The sequence below is a fragment of the Epinephelus moara genome, chromosome 8 (assembly GCF_006386435.1).
Source record: "Epinephelus moara isolate mb chromosome 8, YSFRI_EMoa_1.0, whole genome shotgun sequence".
Classification (NCBI taxonomy): Eukaryota; Metazoa; Chordata; class Actinopteri; order Perciformes; family Serranidae; genus Epinephelus; species Epinephelus moara.
In genome coordinates, this window is record NC_065513.1 from 29,455,377 (window position 1) to 29,477,311 (window position 21,935).

The following is a 21,935-nucleotide window of genomic DNA, read 5'->3' on the forward strand; positions in this document are numbered from 1 at the left end:
TCTGCCATCATCTCCCATTTCCTTATGCATAATGTGTCTTACAGGCTAATTAATGGCCAAGACTTTAAAAAACACTGAGAGTCCTCTCTCCTACAGGGCCGGAATACACCTCTGGGTGGGCCCTGGGGTGAAACTTACTTGTGGGCCCCTTTTCTCCCACCGCTTTCTATGCAGTCTGTAGGTGACAATGTAAAGCTGAAACATTTAGGGGCCGCACACATGCCCTGTCTTTAACCACCTGGAAAACATGAGGTTGGGCACTGGGCGCTATTTTTGTGCCCTTTTTTTCAGCCAGCTTTCAAGAGCGTGGCAGCAGCTTGTGTCTGAGTTTGCAAAGCAACCTTACCAAGCATCGTACCATAGCCCATTTACCCGAAATCCTGAGTTCTTCCAGGCGCTGTTTCAAAGTGTGTGGGCATATCGTACATGGGACAGATATAAAGCTCTGGCAGCTCTGCACCAAAATGATCAACTTCTCCATATTTATCACAGACTGATATTCACAGAAGAAGGGAAAGTTATCTGTTGGCTGTGATTGGTTAGTCCTTGTCACATGACATGCAGTGAGCGCTGCTGGGTTCCAAAAGTCGAACTCTGCTTATCAGGGGCTAGGGAATGCATGCGTGCCTCAACGGTGTCGCTCTGGCGTTTGAGCGCACCTGCCATGCGTCTACATTGAAAACACTGAATTTGAGGGCGCAAAAAACATGGCATGTGTATGTCTCCTTAGGGTGCTTTCTCACCTGCCTTGTTTGGTTCGGTTCATTCGAACTCGAGTTCGTTTGCCCCCCTAAGTACAGTTCGTTTGGGCAGGTGTGAAAACAGCAATCGCACTCGGGTGCCTCTTGTCACCTGCTCAGTGTATGAAGGATGGACTGTATTTCTTTGTTGATGAGATGAACCTGAGAGCCCCTAAAATGTATTAATTACTAATAAACTAACCCAAAACCTGACCCTTTTTTGGCTACTACTGACTCCAAGGTGAAGAATGACCTTTTAATGCTCAACTTTAAAACTTTTTTTTTCTTTAACACAAACCGATCTGCAAATGTCACATTTATGCCCTTTTGATTTCAGTTCCTGTTGTGCATTAGTAGGACACAGTGTTACCAAACAAATAAGCAGACTGCAAAGTTTATTTCCCCACATGATAGTCTAAGTGCTGTTTCAAAGTCAAAGGGTAAAATTCCAGCAGAGAAACATGAATGAATGAATCCTTTATTTGAGACTGAGGGTTCTCTCTTGACCTTGGAAATACTGAATGGACAATGTGTTGTGAGACTGTTTGGCCAGCTGCCGTTTCCAAGGTCAGAAAAAAACTCTCAATCTCAAGTTTTAGATGAAAGCTCCGTCCATGTAAGTCTGTTGAAGCTCCAGGACAGCTACTATGGACCTTGTAGTGAGATACTTTGGTCAAATCCTTTACTTCTTTATTGGTCTTACATGTAGTCAAATTCAAATATATTGACAACCTGTAATAATCTGTAATATCCACCAAATGTTGGTCTTTAATTGCAGAATGCAAACTCCCGTGAGATTATTTATATTATTAAAACCCCTAAATATCCATAAAAAATACAGTTGACATGACCCTTACTGATCTCAGTGGTAGAAACACTAAAGTACTGGACAAAATGAACCCCCTAAAACACACCCACACACTGCCTTTCCCTTTAAGATCCATCAGGATGCTCTTGTACAAAGGCGTTCATCTCCAAAATGAAAAATATCTGACTTTATTTAAGCAAATAAGCACTTTAAAAGAAATAACAGCATATACAAGTATTTGTTTAGAGGCCCAGCTGTGGTTAAAACCACCATAGGCCGCGTAAAGTGCTGTACGTTCAAAGAGGGACACACATGACAGGGACGTTTAGAAGAAGTAGAGTTGCTCATATCCTGTGAAGTTTGCAGCATAGACAGGCGTGTCGTTGTAAATCAATGACGAGGCCTCTTCCTCAGGATTGTCAAACTGATGTAAACTTCTCCTTCCTAAACAAAGCAGAAGTGAGATGCATGTGATTAGAGCAGGACAGAATTGAATAGATGAATCATGTCGATGGGAAAACGGGGCGGGACGGGATGTGGAATTCCTCAATGGAATGTTTGTGGTCGTATCTTTTAATCGTTGTTTTGTTTTTGTAAACCTAATGTGTTATTTGTGATCATCTTTTTTCTCTCCGTCTATCACAGCTGATTTAAGATCTCCTTGGGTTTCTTGTTGAATCCAAAATCATGGTATATGTAACTTTATATTGCATTATCAGTATATATATTGTGACATTGTAAATATTCAATAAAATCAACTAAGAAACTGACAACAGTTTAACAAAATTTCTGACAGCTGACACACTTATATTGTCTTACTGTGTGTATCTTGCATCCTCAAAAGAGGACATCATGTTTTGGCTTTGCTGCACCGTATAATTCACTCTGCTTAACTTAGACCTGTTGTCCTCGTTTGTGGACACTTTTTTGTGCTAGTGGTAGTAAGAACATAATATACTAATACATGTAAAAACAAGATGGCAGCCTTCTCTAACAAGTCAGTCTGCAGCTGATCCTGACACAAAAGTGGACAAGGTCCAAAACCTGTTTTTGCCCAACAATGTTCAGGCATTGAAATAAACAGTTTAAACTTTAATACACACTTGTGACAATTAAAAACAAATTGAAAGGATATCGTTTTTTATACTTATTAGATCCTACTGATCTCAAATAGCTCAGAGAGATTAAAATTTGCACACCAAACAAAAGCTGAGGGTCTTAGGAGGATATCCCACCACCATAGTAAGAACCCAATGATATGATAATTACAGATTATCACTGATAATGTTAGTAATCTTACCTTCATTGACAAAAAACTCAGCCAGCAGAGAAGATAACTGCACAGCGTGAGCGGAGTGAGGAAAGTTCAGCTTTCTGTTCCACTGAAAACGATTCACCTCTGGGTGCCACTGGACTCCATAGAAAGGATATTTTTTACCTGGTATACACATATGTTACTGTTGTTAAAAGTTTGTCATAGAGCAATGATTATAAGTTTGTCAAATGAATATAAAAATAATCTTGTAACCTTCGATAGTCGAGACAAACTGGACTCCGTTCTCAGCAACGTTTGTAGACAGCACAGAGAAAAAACTCTGCAGCTTCTCGTTTTCATGGAAGGTCTGAAAGAACATTTTACACTTATTACAAGTTGTGGTTATTATTTATATGTTACCTTTGATTTATTTAAAGATATTTTGGTGCTTTTTGATAGGACATAGAACCAAGCAAAAGGGCCGCCGCCACAAGGACACAGCCTTTGTACATAGGGTGCCTGCTCCAGCAGGTGAGCTAGTGGGCGCCCCTTTATTGTTATTTTAAGGCTCCATATTGTATGTAATATTCTACCTTATTAAGGTTACTTAACTATAAAAAGCATGTACTCTTGTTCTCTTTTTCATGCTGTGACAGTTGAATGAAGTTTATCTCATCTATCTGTCCTCAGTACATGGACAGATTTATGTTCTGTGGAGCCCCAGGACAAAAACACCCATATCTCTGTGCGCTGTGTACTGTCCTCCTGTGCTAGAATATTAAATAGCCCTGTTGTGCTGTGTGGTAATTTGATTGAACACAAATTAATTTAGTAATATGCACCTTACAAGCTTATTATCAGCTGAAACTTAGAGGACATAATTAATCAAATTACCGCACAGCAATTGCCACACTGTGCACCAGGGCTTTTGGGGCCCTTTGGGGAAGTAATACAACCTCAACTACAGCTTATGCAGAAGGTGAAGTAATGGTCATTTTAATGAATGCAGGTTGCTTTAATATACATTTATGTCTGCACAGCATGTCTCATTAAGGTCCTTCTGAGTCAAAAGTTTCAGTCATATGTGACCTGGGTAGCATGATGTCTCTATATTTATTTCTCAGCACAATAACGTAAAACCCCAACAGGAAGTGAAACGTACAGTACAGTGACTCTGATCACCAGAGGAATCTACTGTACCTCTACTGCGAGGCCATAGTGGTGAAAATTGCCAGTCAGAGGCTCCCGGGTCAGAGCCCTCATCAGCTCGTCTGGGAAACCCTCAAACATCCTACTAGAGCCGGCCTCTGCAGGGAGACATATATATGTGAGGAAACCAGTCAAACTTATGAGATTTCATTAAGCAATGACATTTTAACAAGACAAACGCACCCTCTGATTTGTAACTTGCTTCTACTGACACCATGTGGTATGATTCAGTACATGCAGTTCTCCAGAAAATGTTGCCAAACAATGAAATAATCCACTTTATCTAGACCATATCATTTATCTAGAACAGATTCCTTAAACGCCACAAATAGAAAAGATACACATAAAGACATCAACAATAATGCAGTAAGTTCCAACCTTCGGTTAAGTTGAGGGGCAGCGCTAAGTTCTCAGCTGTGGTCTTTGTGAGCAGATTTTGACCAGCCACCAATACGGTCAGAAGCTGCATACCCATGCATGTGCCCCAGATGGGGAAGAAGTCGCCCTCATCGTTTGCCTGAAACACACAGAGTCAAAATTTTTACTTTTTTGTGTCTGAAACTCTTCTTCACATTATCAGGACAAAATCTTGAAAAAGAAAAGTTTACATTAAAGTAAATGTCTTGCATTAAATGTTTTATTATAGGCAAGCGTATCATGATATTAAGAATAACTGCACTTTAATATAGAAATCTTTTCATCGTCAGTGCAAAGCTTGATTCCTTACAGATCATTTAGTCACTGATGGATAATTGATAAATATCAATTAATAGTTTAAAGTTAGAGCTGGTTAAATTTCACTTATTGCCATTTAGTTTAAAATTAAGTATGTCTTATGAGCTTATTGTATGTTTTACTAGAAAACTCAAAGGATGCAAAGAAAGCACAATAGTGGTAATCACTTAAATGCAGTGGACTAGAAAGTTTAATTAGTCACTCAATCTTAAACTTTCATGTTAAATGTGAGGTTAAAAAATTGTCTACAAAATGAAAATACTTAAGATAGGTGCAACACAGTCCCTAAAACAGTATTTAAGCACAATACTTAAGTAAATACACTTGTTTCTGTGCTTTTTAAAGATTCAAAAGACATAATAAACAGGAAAAAGATTTAAAAAGGAAGATGCAAATAAATAATCTGTTGTACAAACCTTTAGAGCAAATGTGTAGAAAATCTTCGCCACCCTGGCAAAGTCTGACGTCTCCAAATCTGCTGCTCCCCCGATTAAGAGCAAGCTAAACAGACATCACAGTTAGAGTGTAATGAGTGCATTTATTTAGGATAAATTCTCCTTTAACACATTTATAGGGCTGCAGCTCACCCATTTATCTTACTGAAGATATCCTCATATTCAGCGGTAGTTAGAGTCAATCTGTGGACAACAAACAAAATAAAAAAGGCTTCCTTTACTGTGCTTTTGTACATTGTGTGGACTGCACGAACGTCAAAGGTGACAGAAAACCCACTTCTTCTTCTTCCACAAAACCAGCACATGTCAAGAGACATACCAGCAGATAGAACCACAGGTTAACATCCAAGCAATGTCACTTACAGGTCTTAACATGCTGCTTCCTTACATAACTCAATGTTAGTCTGATGCTACTGTCTAAAATGTTCCTGTGTACATTTTTATGCTACAGATTTAAAAAATGGGCGTTAATAGGTAGAATTATCATGAATTTCATCCATTGTTGGCAGTTTTTTTTGCCACCTGCTCACTCACACTGACAGATCATACAGCACAGAGCTCCAGGTAAATATATATGGTCCATCTGTACTGATACAAACGTTAGAGGACTCAACCCACCTGATGGGCATCACTCTGCTGCCCCCAGACTCAACGAATTTCACATATGAGGCAGGTATGAACGTCCTCCCAAATGGTTTCAAGATTTCATCTGTGACTATCTGAGTCAAAACACCTGAGGGACAAAATTCAACAGTGTTACAGTTCAAAAGAAACTCTCCTTTTTAAATGTTTGTATCACCTAACTTCTCTTTATCGCTCTGTTTTTTTCACTCACCGATCACAGGCCTGTCGTTCACAGCCTCCTGGTTGACTTTAGTTGGCATGGCTTTGCTGCAGCAGAAGCAGCAGGCAAAAAACAAGCACACATATGCTGAAAATCCTGTAATGGACATGTTTTCACCTCAATGTCCAGCAGCCAGTCGAGGCTCTATCAGTATTTGAAAAGGTACGAGGCTGTTTATGAAAGAAGCTGCAGCACACTTATATATGTGAGTTAAAAGAAGGAAGTAAGGACTGCCCAGATTTACATGTGATTGCTCCTCTCCTGCACATGCCGGTCAGGCAAGTTGATTGCTGACATAACATGAATATTGTGCTGACGATACGGACTTTTTGGTAAAATTTTGATCATTTAGAACGTGGGAAACGATCCTAGCTTCATTGTCAATGGAAGATTTTGCAATAAAGTTCCTTAGAAATCACATGTGAGCGTGTGATAAAGCAGCTCTTCGTACACTCTTCACACTAGTGTTCAAAGTGCAGTCAAACAGGTTTCAGTCTGAAAATGAAAGCAGGTTTCTATTTATAGGATTTCAAAGGAGGGGAGCTTATTGCAGACGCGTGCACAAACTGTGAGGCCAAACTGAGGCCAAACTGTTTCAGAAGGGTTTGTTTCTGCTGACAAAGACTGCAGGAACATCACTCCAGGGGTTTATGTCTATTTTAAAACAATGACTGAATGACACTGTTTAAAAAATCTGCTTCATTCCTGGTAAGCATTGTGCACGTATCTTCATAAGGGCAGCAAAGTGGCAATTCACTGATGCAATACTTAACAAAAAATGTGGTGAAACAGTCACTGTAAAAGACATGGTTTCTACACAGTTGGGTAACAGAAGGAGGCAAACAACTGAGGACATTTAACGCAATGACTGGAACTGTGAGCAGTGTTGGAGTGTAGTGAACTACATGTAATTAAACAAGTAGTTCAACTACATTTTGAAGTAGCTTGCTGGTAGTTCAACTACATTCATGTCTCTATAATGATCCATTCACTCTTTTTCTGTAACACTTATGCTGTTGGGGGTCGGGGAGCCTATCCCAGCTGACACTGGACGAGAGGCAGGGTACTCCCCGGACAGGTCACCAGACTATCACAGGGCTGACACATAGAGACAGACAACCATTCACACTCACATTCACACCTAGGGCAATTTAGAGTCACCAATTAACCTGCACGTCTTTGGACTGTGGGAGGAAGCTGGAGAACCCGGGGAAAACCCACACTGACATGAGCAACACATGAAGAACGTGCTCACCTTGGGTTTGAAACCAGGAAGCCTCTTGCTGTGAGGAAACAATGCTAACCACTACACCACCATGCTGCCATAATAATTCAGGTAGCTGAATTAATTTTTTGCCATGCCATTTTTTGTGTAGTCAAATTCTTAAAATAACCTGAAACAATTCTGGGCCATAAGAATAATCCTTTTTATTTTTGTTTCACCTTATCTACTGCAATTGATCTCCCTTTGACCACAGTTAATTAGAGGTATTGATTAATGCCATTTATTAACAAATGTTGAGAGTAACTTTTAGAAGTTACCTGGCTAACTGAGTAATCCTGTTTGCTGTAATACTCCCACCTGAACTCTAGTCTCTGAAGGCAGTAGTCTGACTGATGGACACTGTATACAAATCCAAAGCTGACATTCCCTGCATTTACCCAGTAATAGTGGGGTATTTAATTTTTGGTTCATATATGACCTGTGAACAAGTGAGCATTTAAACTGAACTGAGTGGCATTTTACACAGGCATGTGACCTTTTTGTATTATGTTTTACATTTGATTTGAACTAGCTTTAGTAAACCAAACTAGATTTGTTCCTAGGTTTGCTTTGCTGCAGTTCATCTTCCTCCAGTGTGATAAAGTTAGAACCTGTGCTTTCAAAGTAGCTTCCCGAACACAGGGTGTGAAATGGGGTTGAAAGCCAAAAAAAGAGATTGAGACATGTGGGGGTTTTTTGGTGGGGTGAATGTAAGTGCACATCTGGTATTTTTAAGACTGTGTTTACAGCAAACGAGTCAAACATATATAAGCCTGAGAGCCAAATAAAATACTACATTTTGGAGACAATAACTTGATAATGTAAAAGTAATAATTTTGGAAAAACTTCCTCCATCAGATCCCAGGAGTTACAATGACCAGCCTGTCTGTCTCAGGTAATGAAATGCTGTTTCTACCTCCAAGTTAAATCCTGATGCATCAGTAGAATAAATTGAATCAGTACAAATGTGCATAAAGTCACCAGTGTGCTCATGGTGTTCATGTGCTGGTGGTGCACCAGCGGGAAACAACACAGGCTCAACGAAACCTTCCACACAGCTGGTGGTAAAAACCTGCAGAGTAGCAGTTACTGTAGTGATTGTGCAACTTTTGTTTTTCCAGATCTCGTCTTTTTTTTTTTCATCAAATATAAAAATACATGCAAGTCTTTGAACCAAGGCTGAATTACCAACAGGGCAAAGTGGGAAACTGCCTCAATTACAGACCTCCAGATGCCCAAGGAGTCCCAGATTAAAATGCATGTGAGCTGAGTTTGACAAATTGATGAATTTATTGCACCATTAAAGACATGAACAGGTCCTGCATTATTGGCGGATGTTTTGAGCATGCTTTGTAGAGGATGTAACACCTTTTTGTCGCCCAGTTTATATTGTGTTCACATGGTGCATATTCCTTAATAAAGTTTTGTTTGATCAACACACAAAATCTGAGGCCATTAAATGTTAATTCTAATGTAGCACTGGTTGTTTTGGGTCTCTGCATAACATAAAACTGCCACATGTAGTCCGCTGCTGTATTTAATGGTAACTTGGAGGTGATTGAATGAACAGTGCACAGAGGGTGTTTGTCATAGGTAGAGGGTCAATAGGGGTCATGAGTATGACTTTACATAACTTTTAACTGTTGAATTTTCTCCAGCTGCTTTCCTCCCAAATTCCTAAAACATGCGACTAGATTGGACACTGTAATTACTCGAAAATGTGACTGTTTCTGTGATGTGTCCTCATCATTTGCGGATACTGAGGTCATAGAGTACTTATGTGGAGAATAACATGGAGTTTGTTACTTGTCTGTCGCTGTCTCCAGTATGTATCAAATTGAACCACTAGGTGGAGACAAAGTGACACCAATGATACAAATCCACAGTTTTCCTCTTTGACAAATCATTTAAAACAAAAAATGATGTTGTGTTTAATATTTGCAGTATCCAAATATGACTGAGAAAGTCTTTAAAACTGAACTGAAGCAATGACACATAGTTTATGTATTTGGTTATCTAGAGTTACATCACAAGTCAGGGTTCTATGCATATGTGTATGTGTATGGTCAGATAAAATCAAAATATTTCATGTGTTATTTTAAAAAAATATGCAGTAAGAGATAAAACATTGTAACATATCACAGCAGTTAACGGTACGCTGACTATTTTCAGCATCAGCCTAATAAAGCCACAAATTTCCCAGAGTGCATCCTAACCTTAAAATACTGTCCATTACTGTCATCCCTCATTAAGTCATCGAGATCACTGTGATTCATGCAGAGTCTGTCCAGAGTCCAGCTGAACAGCAAGATTAACTGTCTCATGTAATACATAGAGATTAACACTTAGTTTGGTCCTCTCAGTCAAAGAAAATGCTTTCCTGACATCCATGTGAGCAGCAGTCTGCATCTTCAAAAGGTTAAGCAATGAAATTCCATTTCAGTCTTTCTCTGCAAATAAAACACACAAAATACAATGAGTAGGGTTATTTTTTTCTTTCAAATACAGTATTTTAAGTAATAATCACATTAATATTCATACTTTTAAATTCACAGCTGACAAAGAAAACACAGACATCAGAAGTCAGTCTTTGGCTTCTCTCAAAAACAAAAGGTACAGAGATGGTTGATTTTCCATGTTTAACTAGAACACACACTGACATAGGCGCTCACAAATAAATAAATAATAATAATAGTGATATATAAAAAATTCTAGCAAGTTTTAAATACGTAATATGCCCACAATGCAAAAATTATCCATTAAAATATCATTATGCTGTACGAGTCTGCTGTGGATGTACATGTTTGTCCCACACTGCAATGTTAAAGGGAAACTGAAGCTCTAGTCGCAGCTGCAAAAATGTAAATAACATGTGAATGCTTGTACGACACCTCAAGGTAAATCTTACAATATAAAACGCAGCACTGTAAATCTTTAGAAACTCACCTTGGAGGCTTTCTATTTCCTGAGAAACATCTTTACACACAGCAGCCAGCAGCTCTTCCTTTGGCTTCAGTCCATCCAGATAGACTGAAAAGAACCCAGATGGACGTCATTTATATCATCTTTAAACACAAATCTGCTACAGTGATATAAGTTTCACTATTTAACGTCACATGTGAGGCCTCAAACACATATATATCATAACCGCTTAGAATAAATCACGGTTTTTATTCCATCAGCATCACATACTGCCTCATCTCACCAATTCCAGACACCATGCTCTCCATCTCCTGCTGGTTTCTCAGGTACATCGGCCACACGTATCCGTCAAAGTATCCTGGAGGATCCGGAGGTGTGTACACCCTTGTACTGTCAATCAGAACAACATACATCATGGAAATAAAATCAATTAAAAGGGTAAAACGAACAAAAAACAAATGGTGTATTGATTATAAAACCTGATACCTTCGTCTCATCTTGCAGACATCGTATGGTATTTCCATGAAGTACCTTTTGCAAAACAGCTCATTCAGAGGCCTGGAAAGGTGAAATAAATGACAAAAACATCACAGTTATAGCGTGATGCGCCAAAATATCACATTACAAATATTAAGACATGCGTTTTTATGTTATTAAAAAAATCCTGGGGGACAGCTAGCCCTTATAATGGAAGATGAAACATTACTGAATGATTACTTTCCAAAAACAATTTAAGTGTAAATCCCTGGAACAACATAAATACATTTAAGAGAGGAGAAAATATTGTAATGATTTTGTTTACTTATGTCTGCTATCATGTTTACAACCAATAACTCATGATATAATCCTTGAAAAGTGCATGCATCATTTTTCAGTAAAGTTTTATCTTAATTTCCAGTTAAGTTTCCTAGAAAGAACTGTGCAATTTAGTACTAATTATAAGGAAACTACAACGTTCATTTATTTTAGTTTAGTTAATTGTGTTGAGTTTGTGTTGTTGATTCCCACAAGAATCTCACTGAGAGAAATTTGAACCTTAATATGTAGCCAGTGTCTAAATATTGATGGAAACTTTGTTAGCCATATATGTTAACTTGCATTTTGTCAGAATTTATTATTTTCAAGCCCATTTTCACACTGCACCAACTGCATTTTCTCTAAAACTAGTACCAAGTTACACACGTTCTTAGGAACTTGTAAAATAAAGAGCAGATTAGAAACTGAAATAAACACAGTAACTTCACTGAAGCCTCTCTTGTGTACCTGTGGTTGAAAATGAGGAAGCCCTCCACTATCAGCACATACACCTCCTCACCCACTGATGGTGTCTCTAGCTTCAGGCCTCGCTGCCTCAGGTACGACTCAGGATCTCGTCGCCACGAGTCGATGTCGCTCATCATCGTGTCCATGTGGAGAGCATCGAGCACTGCAACATAATGCAACGAGAAGGATTTTCTTTTGCATTTTTGATGACAGATTAAACATGTTAGTAATTTATCAGCAAACATTCTTTAGTTTGAGCTAGATTTCCTGCTTTTCTCTGTTTTTATGACATTTTGATTTGAAATTGTAATGAATATTTTTCAAGAATTGATATATACAATTAAGATTAATAAATGTGGCCCTAAATTTCTTTATATTATTAAGATGTTTAGTTTTATTTATTCTGTTAAGTATTTATTTGTTTATTATTCTATGCTTTCACAAGAAGAGCGTCTAAATGCTGTTTCAAATACCCTTTTTTCAAATTTGGTGGAGAAATATTACACTTAAATATTCCTTTTTTTGCCTGAAAGTATTCAATTTCACATTGGCTTTACATTTACATACAATTTACACATTTTTACAGCCTCCCTACCAAGGACTTGACCTTAGTATGCTTAATGGTAGCTACTCCCGTGTATCCATCCATAAATCTGTACACCATTTTCAGATATCCATTTACATAACCACAATTTGCACATTTTTACAACCTCCCCAGGTAGCTACAACTCCAAAAATCACACCAAAAATACCAAGGACATGACCTCAGTGTCCTTAATGGTAGCTACACTCTTGCATCCATCCTTTCATCCATAACTGTCCACTATTTTCAGATGCATGGATAGATGGACTACAGCTGCACAGAAAATGTCGAGCAAAATAACATGTCCTTACTGTCATATTGCTTAAACCCATTGCTGTCCACAGGTACCACAGAATCATCCTGCAGAAAAGAGCATCCACTGTCGTCACACAGGCTCTCACATTTCCAGCATATTGTAACTGCGAACGTTTTAAAAAAGCAATGATATGAAATAAATAAATCTACCTTAAAATATGAATCCTGTGCAATGACACAGCTGTTGGGGATCTGTTGGTGTAGACTTGTCGCAAGAGTAGATTTTCCTCCATTGGTCATCCTGAAAGAAAAATAGCACATACCTCTAAGTTATTATTTGAACACGAGTCACATGAGGAAATATTGCAAAGGAGAGTAAAGACATCCTGCACACTGTCAGGACTACATCTAATCATAGACTTTTTTCAGGCATCTCTGCAGGATGTGCATAAGCCAACACTTAATTTGACATTAAGAAAGTTAAAAAATATATCTGTGTGCCACTTCTACTGAATATTTATATCAGAATATTTACCTGCATGTCCATACAGTGAACTGATGTCAAAATAAACAAAAAACTGGACTCTGTCACACGTTAAACATGTGTGACTTTTCCTCTGCAAAGAAACCAACTCTTATCAGTCTTATCTGGCACATGGCTGTCACATGCTGTATTGATCTGGTGGCTTTCTTGATGCCCCACTGCATGTATGTTAGCCAGTATTAACAATTAGTTTTATAATAGGAGGCTGATGCATTTGCTGGTGCCGTTCTGTGACTGGTTTTGTAATTTCCCACAGTTGCGCAATAAACAACCAAACAGCATTTTAGAGATTAAAGCTGATTTGTCTGATTAAACAAAATGAAAAGTTTCCATTTTATATCTTGCAGGTCTACATGTGGTTTAAAAATGTAAGCATGCAAAATGCTATCTGAGGTCCAACAGGCTACTGTATCTGGAGGCAAAATGATCCAGAGAGAACAACATCAGGCATGTCAGGAGGTCAACACAGCAACATGTGAATGTTCACAGTCCTCAGGATTTACTCACCCGCCAACTCCAACAACCACAGTCCTCATCTCAGTGTTTCATACGTGAAACTGGTAAAAGCTGAATAAATAAAATCTCATGTGCAGACTTTACTAGGACGAAGGCATGTCAGTGGCTACTGCTACAACAACTTTGTACTCTGATGTGTTTCCGCTCTTAGACGCTCGTGATTGGCTGATGTAGCCGCACGTCACTCGTGTCCTCCCCATTGAGGGAAAAAAAAAATTAAAGTATGATACAGGCCTGCGGATAAATTGATCGTGTTAAAACAGAGATCTATTGAATAAACACGTAACAAAGTACAAGTTAAAATAAAAATAAGTAATAAGTAATAACATATGTTAAATGAAGTGGAGTTAAATAAAAAAACCGATTAGAAAATACACTGTGAAAAAATGAATAAATAAAAATGAATGAATAGAATCAAAATAGAACTAATATAACCATTGTTAAAGCATTAAAATAGTATGTAAAATAAGTAATGCATGAAAATATAGCAGTAATAGAAATAAATAAATACAAATAAAATAAAGTAGTAAAAATATGTTAAATGCAGTGCAATATAATAAAAACTGTTATTGAATACATAGTGAAAAATAATAAATAAATAAATAAAATTGTAGCAGAAATAAATGAACAAATATTTATAAATGTTAAGATAGAGATACAGTAGTATAAAGAATAAAATGAATTAGATTGTACAGAGTTTTAATCAAAAACATCATCAAAACATTTACAAAGGTTACGCTATGTGAGGTCAAGTCCAATATAATAAATAAAAATTGCAGTAGAAATAAATGGATAAATTTTGATAAATAATAACGTGGAAAAAGTAAAATGTACCATGCGGTGTTAATGCAGTGTTTGTAAAAAAAATAAATTAAATAAAATAAAATAAAATAAAAGATAGAATAGAAGAAGAAAGGAATGAATAAATCCAAATAAATTAAATAAATAAATAAATAAAATAAAAATAAAATAGAATACAGTTTTCAGGGTTTGCATACAAAAAATCATCAAAACATTTTTTTAAATTATGTTAAGTAGGTAAAATATTTATTTGATCAGTTGAGCAATTAAAAATGTAACGTCAAAAAATAGAATAAAACCTAATAGAGTAGATTAGCTGTTACAGGTTTAGCTTGGCGCATGCGCAGTCGAACTTTTCCGCCTAGCCAGTAGTGCCACAGCACTTCCTCATTGGCAGTTATAGCAAAGAGTTCAGACTCCAGCGACGTTTGTGACTGAAATAACACTCAGCGCGTTTCGTTTTATTTAATATCCGAGCCTTGCAAATGTCGAAGCCTCCTCCCAAGCCGGCCAAACCAGGTAAGACTTATGTTACGAAGATTTGTAGTTTAAATTCAGCCATAACTTCAGCTGTGTCTCTTGCGAGGACTACACACCTTGTTGGCGATGTGAGCTTAATGGGCGGGCGGTGAGCACTTCACTGAGTGACTTTTCTCTCGTTGTTTTCTGTGAAACTTTCAACCCACAGTGCAAAGAAAGCTCTTAAACTCTGATTAATACCAATATCCGTTTTAACCGAGGGGACCAGGACTACAGTGGAGTTGGTAAAAGTGCCTTCACTGTTGATTGACAGGGGGATCCAGCTCTCAGCAGCAGGCCTCTGTGACTTCCCTATTTCCATCACTCATGCAAGGAGAGTACCGTCATTCAGTGGCTTTAGGTCGTAGGTTAAGAGGTGATGATGAGTCTACATCCTCAGTGACATCAGTCTTACTTCCTGCAATAACAGTCTGTGCAGCTATTCTGGTAACTCCTTCCCAGAGATTAGGAAATGTGTCTGTTACTTACAAAATGTTGGGGCATGCATGCTGTTTGTGCATGCAAGGGGTTTCCCACATGCAAATAAATAACATTTACCTTGTGAAACCCATAGATTGTGTCTGTGCAACAGGTGTTGTCATAAGTAATGACAGGTGTAAAACAAAGTTAGTGTGGGAAGCAACAATAAACAAACTGAGCCACCTTTACATTTGCAGTAAAATGTACACTCAGTTGCCAGTTTATAAGGTATTCAGTGTGCAAAACATACACACACACACCTTTCTATCATGTTTGCCTCCCTAGGACTTGCAACACAAAACACTTCCTTAAAAGTAAAGTACAAAGTTTTCATTCATCTGAGCTCAAATGCAATAAAATCACATTTTAAGGGAGCGTTGTACAGTGTTGTGAGGCCTTCAGAGGCAGAAATCAGTTTATTAGGTACACCTTTTTAAAGTCTAATGCAGTTTATTGCAACAGCTGTGCAATAAATCCTAAATTAAAGAAGGTTATAGTGTTCGGTCTCTGTTAAAACTGTGTTAAAGAGGTGTTTATTCAACTTTATGGCCATCTTGGCTGCACTGCTTTACATCATACTGAGGGGTGTTTAAATATTTAGTCTTCCCTCGATGCTATAGACGAAATGAGATGGACAGAATCTGAAAAACTGAACATCATAAACTTCATGAAGATAGGATTTATTGCAGGGATGAGGTATTAGACGGCAGTAGTCTTCGATAGTTGTACTAAAGTGGCAGCTGAGTTTATTTCTCTTTGGTCATATTGTGTTTATCAGGTAAAAGAAGCAAAAAAGAACACCGAAACATCTTCACATGTCAAGAAAAAGCGATTAGCATGTCAGAAAGTAGCTTAAAGCATCTAAATAATCTATGAAAAACATTCCTTGGGATGACCACAGGCACATTTCCGCAGACATCTGTGTAGTATGTCATTTTCTGCCTGCTAGCTGTGGCCCTCTGAAAACCGAGCACAATGCTCAAATGACAGACACATCATTATCATTCATACTTTTCATGTTTATTCATGAGTCAGCGCCACGACACCTGTGTGTGACAGCAGGTGAGATCGTCTGTCTTGACAGATGGTGGATTGGGGCGCTGTGGGAGAGCCTTCAGTGTTATTAGTGGAAGTCAGTGACTCATATTGTCACAACTGATGTAGCTTTATGCAGTAATTTACACAGAGGCAATTCGTGTGAATGGCTGAGGAATCACTACCTACATGAGTTTTACTGTGTCATGAGGATCTTACACTAGGTATATTAATGCCCCTGGTTCAAACCTTAATGTCAGATGATTTTGCTCCTCAAGTAAGTTTGAATTAATCTGTCCCAGCTTCAGGACTGCTGGTCTGTCACTGTCCCTCTGATGGACGTTTGAAGACCAATGTAATTTTGCTACAATAATCAGTGGGTACTCGAAGAGATCTTTACACATGCTGTAGTACCTTTTTTTAAAATGGTGCCCGGCCACCTACACCCTGAAAAATTTAACAGGACCAGGCTTGTGAGATAACATTTTTGTGCTCCCTTTTTTTTCCTTCGAAATCAGCTCGTTATAGGAGGAACAGGTTTCAGTTTTTGTGTCAAGCAGGAAGTTAGAGGGAAATACTAGAGAGCTGTGTGTATTCTCTGGTGTAAAACATTAACGTTTCTGTGCTAATGACTCGTGGTATCATATTTTGGGAGGCTTAGATGGTTAGGATTTATGGGTGGGACTTTGAACAGGAATGAAGAATCACCACCAAGATCAGACATGTTTTTTTTCTTGCTCTTGCAATAAAACAACACAGCTGGAAGTCATCAAAAAACCCCACAAGCAAATAAAATATACTGACAATGTTCTGCTCGCACTGAAGACATTTTTCTTCTTTTTTTTTTGTGTGTGCTAGAATAAATCCTAGTACGTGCCGGAGGCTTTAAAAAGCAAGGAGAACATGGACCAGTCTGCACAGGCTTTTGTGTGTTTTAAGCGACATGACCAGGCCTGCAGAGTCGACATGCTCGCTGTGTTGAACAGAGCTGGGCTTGTGCAGCAGCTCAGCCTCTCTCATTCTGAAACACTGAGACAGTGTGTTAGCTAAATAGAAACCCAGAGTAACGGCAGAGGGGAGTCACCACCGTCATACATTTAGACCTGCTGACTGAAGACATCAGCTTCTAACAGCCTTGTGTGTCCAGAAATGCACTTTACATATATAAATAAATACATCAGCATTAGTTTTAGAGAAGCTCTGCATGGGTCAACGGCAGCTTCATTACACTTTGTCAAATTCTGGCTTGTGAGGATCAGTCATGTTTGTCTCTTAGTTTGTTGGTTTATTTGACTGGGAAACAAACTACAGATAAACATTGTTACATAGATAGAAGTAAAAAGACGTGGTAATATTAATCTTTATTTCCACAGCACCTTAACAAGTAACAGATTGCACCATGTAAATTACACAATAAGAATGCATGAGAGGACTAAAAATACTCTGCAGCATACAAAAACATCACCAATAAAAAGCTTTATCTTGTGTCCAGCTTGCACATATTTGCAGCCGTCATCTGTGGTTAGATTAAAAAAAAATGGAAACAACTAAACAAAAAGATAAAAGAAACTCAGGATAGAAGCGATAAAACAGACTGTGTGCATGTGTATGTAACGTGTGTGTGTTTGCTTTAGGGACTGTTATGGACATGTCCAATCAAGGCGTGTCCAACAAAACAAATGTTTAAATGGGAAGTGACTAGAGTGAAGCACTGTATGATGTTAATCTACAGATCTGATGCAAATCAGAAGCATTGCATGGCCCATGCATGCAATTAGAGTCTGGTTATCTGAAAACAAAGCTGGCACTTTGGCCTCAGTGTATCCAGCTCATTAGTCTGTTTAGTAAACTGTATGTGTATGTAGTAAACGTAACATACTGAACATAACTTCAGGCATTGTTTAGTCCCAGAAATCTGCATTTGGTACAATATATGTGAAAGTGAAATATGGCACTGCTTCTTTAAGCTCCTTTGTTGGTCTCCGTGAACTAGTTCAGCTGTGGGCTAAGGCCACAACCACTCTGGTAGCATTCCAGCAGCAGAGTTAATGCCAGGCTCGACAGCGAGCCATCACAGGCCCCGAGGGCAGCTACCTCAGGGCTGCACACATATAAGGACCAGCTATGTGTTTCTGTCCCTGCACTGCATGTAGAAGTGTGTATTGTTGTTGGCTGCAGCAGAGTTGTGTCAGTGAACACAGGCACTACAGAGCAGACTTTAGGAGCTGTGTGTCTGAGTTGTGTTGCTCGGGGAGGGCAATATTCAGTTGGCTCGTGATGGATATGATGTATGATGTTGACACCTCTCTGATTTATTGCACTTGTATGAGAGTAATCTACCACAATAAAGCTGCATTGAGCGCCGACCCACAGGCTCGTTGCAGTGAAACGAAGCTGTTATTCTGCAGGGCTGTGAAGTGGCAGCTTGTGTGGTTTCACCTCACTTTCTCTATATTCTCCAGTACAATGTGCTCTGTTTACCACTGTTATGCACACAGGGATGAGGTTAACGTGCCACAAACAGTCTGTGAAGATTTCATCTAACATGAAACCTGTGTTTTCTCTTCGCTAGGCCAAGTCAAGGTGTTCAGAGCGTTGTACACCTTTGACCCCAGAACGGTGAGTTTCTTGTTGTTTCTAATTTGTGATAATTGTGGGAGACCGCTTTCTTTTAAGTTTATTTTCATTATTGATTAATTTGACATACCTCTTCCATGGGTTTTAATGTATGAAATAGTGCAAAACAACTGCTAAATCTACTGGGGTCTTGTCTCCAATGTGCAGATTTTGTAACACTGACATAGAATATAAATCACATATTTTGGTACTGGCCTCCAGTTGCAATGCTCTGGCAAAAATAATAAATAAAACAATATAATAAATAGGCAGAATTGCACATGCAGACTGTATTCATGAGTGATTACCCCTCACAAAAATCACTTTACGGTGGAGACATTAATCGCAAAAAACAATGACGTATGTATAAGACATCTGCTGCCTGATGGAAAAATACTGAGATTAGCAAAGTGGTGTTAATAAATGGATGGGGGAGATGCAGATTGTTTTTAAAATGTTAATCACTTAGTCTATCAAATGTGATGAAAAATGTCCATCACGGTTTCTTAAAATTGCTTTTTTTGTACAATTAATAGCCCAAAACCAAAAGATATTTAGAGGAACTATATGCGACATTCAGCACATTAATATAGCAGCAAACCACTATTTTCTATATAAAGATATAAGTGGGAGTAACCGCGCCCTGAGCAGAGAATGAAGTCATGCTCCATTTGTGTGTGTTGTAATTTGAGCTTCTCTGTTCTTCATTGTGGCAGACAATCCAGCCACAGGTGCGTGTCAGTGCCTGTGTGTGCATCCTGCTCGCTTGCTAATTATCGCCCTGCCGCTCTGCACTTTCCCCCCAGGTTAACATCATTAGCTCTGTCAGGACTGTTGCCATAGTTAGCACTGTTCAAGCTGTGAGTCGCAGCTCAGCTACCAGCATGTTGAGAGCCGTGTGCAGACAACCTTTGAATCATAGATATGCTCTGATTATTATACAGAGCTCCTCTTAAATAACTTTCAAATATGACTCAAAAGAAGCAAACCACACAGGGTTGAGACGATGGAAAAAATAAATGACTAAAATCATTCATTAATTATCAAAGGAAACAGTTGCAGATTAATTTTCCGTGGATTGACTCAGTAATGAATTGATTACTCATTTCAGATAAAACCACTGAAATAAAAATAAAAATTCATCACCCACTAAACAGTGTCACTAATCCGTCTTTTACGTCCTCCATAACATTTAGAGGTTAAACCACATTCTAGTGACGACTGTTTGAGTTGTTGGTGAACAGTAAAAAGGGGAAGACTGGGGGGAAGTGTAGCACAAAAGTCAGTCTTAAGATCAGAACACTGAACATCAGCCTGGAGTTAACCATGTCTTATTTTTTATTTTCCAGCCAGACGAGCTGTTCTTTGAAGAGGGAGACTTCCTTTACATCTCTGACACAGTAAGTAAAACCTCAGAGATTCAGCTGACGTTTTCCACTTCCAGTCGTCTTGTCCCGTTCAGATTGAATTTTCACTTCCCTTTTCTTTGGAATCTCAGTGTTGCACTCTTTGCATTTTGTCTCCCTTTTGAGTTTCCATTTTCCGCCTTTTGGTTAATTTCTTTTCCCCTTTCATTTGCACTTTTCTCTCCTTTTTTATGTCACGACTACTGTCCTTGTATTAGTATTTTATTTGCTCACTTTCTCCTGTTTGTCTCTTCTCATTTGCTTCAATGACTATTTTTAAATTAAATAAATATATTTTTGCTTTACTATTATCCTCAGAGTGACAGTAATTGGTGGAAAGGCACATGCCGAGGAAGGACAGGACTGATTCCAAGTAACTATGGTGAGTAGACAATACAGACAAGCAAACTTTGAATTTCATTACATGATAATAATACAAACATTTGTCCCTAGTTATTGTGAATCATAGACAATGCACTAATGATCTTGTTTTTCTTTCTTTTAGTGGCTGAGCATGCAGAGTCTATTGACAATCCAATGCACGAAGCAGCCAAACGAGGTGCAACAACTATTATTTTTTTTGTGTGATGTTTTTCTGTGAATCATTTCTTTCAATCCAAGACAGTTCTCTCTCTGTGTGGAGACAAAAAAAGACAACCTTGACCTTGATAACGTCTGTTCTGTTTCTGCTGAAGAGCTGTGACACTGTTTGCATTATTAGTATTCAACTCTGTGTGTGCTTTGTGTGTGTGTGTATGTTTGTGTATTTTAACAGGCAATCTGAGCTGGCTGAGGGAATGTGTGGAAAACAAGGTCGCAATCAACGGGTTGGATAAGGCTGGAAACACTCCCCTCTACTGGGCATGTCACGGAGGACACAAAGGTAACAATAGTTGTTATAAACATGTAAAGATTTACTTTACACAAAATGGCATTTATGGCATAGATTGATCAAACTCTGTACCCTGCTGACACAATGACTGAATGGAATTACATAAATCTCAAATTGTGACACACTGGCAGATTTGTTTTACATGAGAAGTGAAGTACAGAGAAACAGGAACTTGGTTGATGACAGTGCTCAAGTTCTTCCATGTTCTTACATTGTTCCTGCATGATTGATATGTGATACATCTCATGATAACGTCACTCAATCCGTCACTCAAATTCTCTTTTTTTCTTTCTGTATCAGAGGTGGTCGAGGTGTTGCTAAGCCAGCCTAATGTGGAGCTCAACCAGCAGGTGAGATGTGTTCAAAAAAACTCATTTGGGTATGAAAGTAAATTTGCGGATGGGTCGGAAACATCCAGATGGTGGTACCTGAATTTCCAGTCAAACTCATATTGCAAGATTTGCAGAATAGGCACATCTTTCCTCACTTTGTATTGTCAAACTAGAACATTTGACAATGCAGGTATTGCTGCATTTCCATTCAAACTTCAGTGAGGTTTGTTAGAAGTGAGTATGTATTAGCAAAGGGTCTAAAAACATACAGCTTCATGTGTGTAAGGACACTAATATTAGCACATGAAAGACAGTTTGTAGTGCTAGGTGTAGCTTGGTATTGCAAAAAGAATAAAGGGCACAAAAGAGCAAACTGCAGGCTGGATTTATGTTCAACTATTTCAGGAGAGGTATAAGGCCAAAGAGGGTAAGTGACAGTATAGATTGATAAAGTTACAGGG

General features: G+C 38.4%; 3 protein-coding genes across 3 annotated transcripts; 1 reads left to right on the forward strand and 2 right to left on the reverse strand.

Moving 5' to 3' along the window:
* Nucleotides 1–1,720: 1,720 nt before the first annotated feature.
* Nucleotides 1,721–6,232, reverse strand: LOC126394938 (gamma-glutamyl hydrolase). The gene is made up of 9 exons (XM_050052080.1): nt 6,038–6,232; nt 5,821–5,935; nt 5,335–5,385; nt 5,164–5,248; nt 4,391–4,529; nt 4,004–4,110; nt 3,077–3,170; nt 2,849–2,986; nt 1,721–1,992 (listed from the first exon to the last, which is right to left on the reverse strand). Exons 1-9 carry the CDS (start codon nt 6,153–6,155, stop codon nt 1,874–1,876), a joined length of 966 nt encoding a protein of 321 aa, XP_049908037.1. The 5' UTR covers nt 6,156–6,232; the 3' UTR covers nt 1,721–1,873.
* Nucleotides 6,233–9,196: 2,964 nt separating this feature from the next.
* nmrk1 (nicotinamide riboside kinase 1) lies at nt 9,197–13,531 on the reverse strand. Its single transcript, XM_050051736.1, has 8 exons — nt 13,385–13,531; nt 12,544–12,634; nt 12,390–12,438; nt 11,496–11,658; nt 10,719–10,790; nt 10,516–10,622; nt 10,257–10,340; nt 9,197–9,760 (listed from the first exon to the last, which is right to left on the reverse strand). The coding sequence occupies exons 1-8, from the start codon at nt 13,411–13,413 to the stop codon at nt 9,750–9,752; spliced, it is 606 nt and encodes a 201-aa protein (XP_049907693.1). The 5' UTR covers nt 13,414–13,531; the 3' UTR covers nt 9,197–9,749.
* Nucleotides 13,532–14,546: 1,015 nt separating this feature from the next.
* On the forward strand, nt 14,547–21,711 carry ostf1 (osteoclast stimulating factor 1). Its single transcript, XM_050051735.1, has 7 exons — nt 14,547–14,713; nt 18,801–18,847; nt 20,194–20,244; nt 20,569–20,632; nt 20,756–20,809; nt 21,026–21,133; nt 21,443–21,711. The coding sequence occupies exons 1-7, from the start codon at nt 14,680–14,682 to the stop codon at nt 21,694–21,696; spliced, it is 612 nt and encodes a 203-aa protein (XP_049907692.1). The 5' UTR covers nt 14,547–14,679; the 3' UTR covers nt 21,697–21,711.
* The last annotated feature ends 224 nt before the right edge of the window (nt 21,712–21,935 follow it).

Excerpts from the sequence above, each read along its gene's own strand:
- LOC126394938 (XM_050052080.1), bottom strand. The coding sequence starts at position 6,155 with ATGTCCATTACAGGATTTTCAGCATATGTGTGCTTGTTTTTTGCCTGC. Across the intron at positions 3,171-4,003 it reads ACTATGGCCTCGCAGTAGAG|ACCTTCCATGAAAACGAGAA; the intron begins GTACAGTAGATT and ends ATGTTCTTTCAG. Across the intron at positions 1,993-2,848 it reads TGAGTTTTTTGTCAATGAAG|GAAGGAGAAGTTTACATCAG; the intron begins GTAAGATTACTA and ends TGCTTTGTTTAG.
- nmrk1 (XM_050051736.1), bottom strand. The coding sequence starts at position 13,413 with ATGAGGACTGTGGTTGTTGGAGTTGGCGG. Across the intron at positions 12,439-12,543 it reads CACAGGATTCATATTTTAAG|GATGATTCTGTGGTACCTGT; the intron begins GTAGATTTATTT and ends TCTTTTCTGCAG. Across the intron at positions 10,791-11,495 it reads TTCCTCATTTTCAACCACAG|GCCTCTGAATGAGCTGTTTT; the intron begins GTACACAAGAGA and ends TCACCTTTCCAG.
- ostf1 (XM_050051735.1), top strand. The coding sequence starts at position 14,680 with ATGTCGAAGCCTCCTCCCAAGCCGGCCAAACCAG. Across the intron at positions 18,848-20,193 it reads ACACCTTTGACCCCAGAACG|CCAGACGAGCTGTTCTTTGA; the intron begins GTGAGTTTCTTG and ends TTTATTTTCCAG. Across the intron at positions 20,810-21,025 it reads GCACGAAGCAGCCAAACGAG|GCAATCTGAGCTGGCTGAGG; the intron begins GTGCAACAACTA and ends GTATTTTAACAG.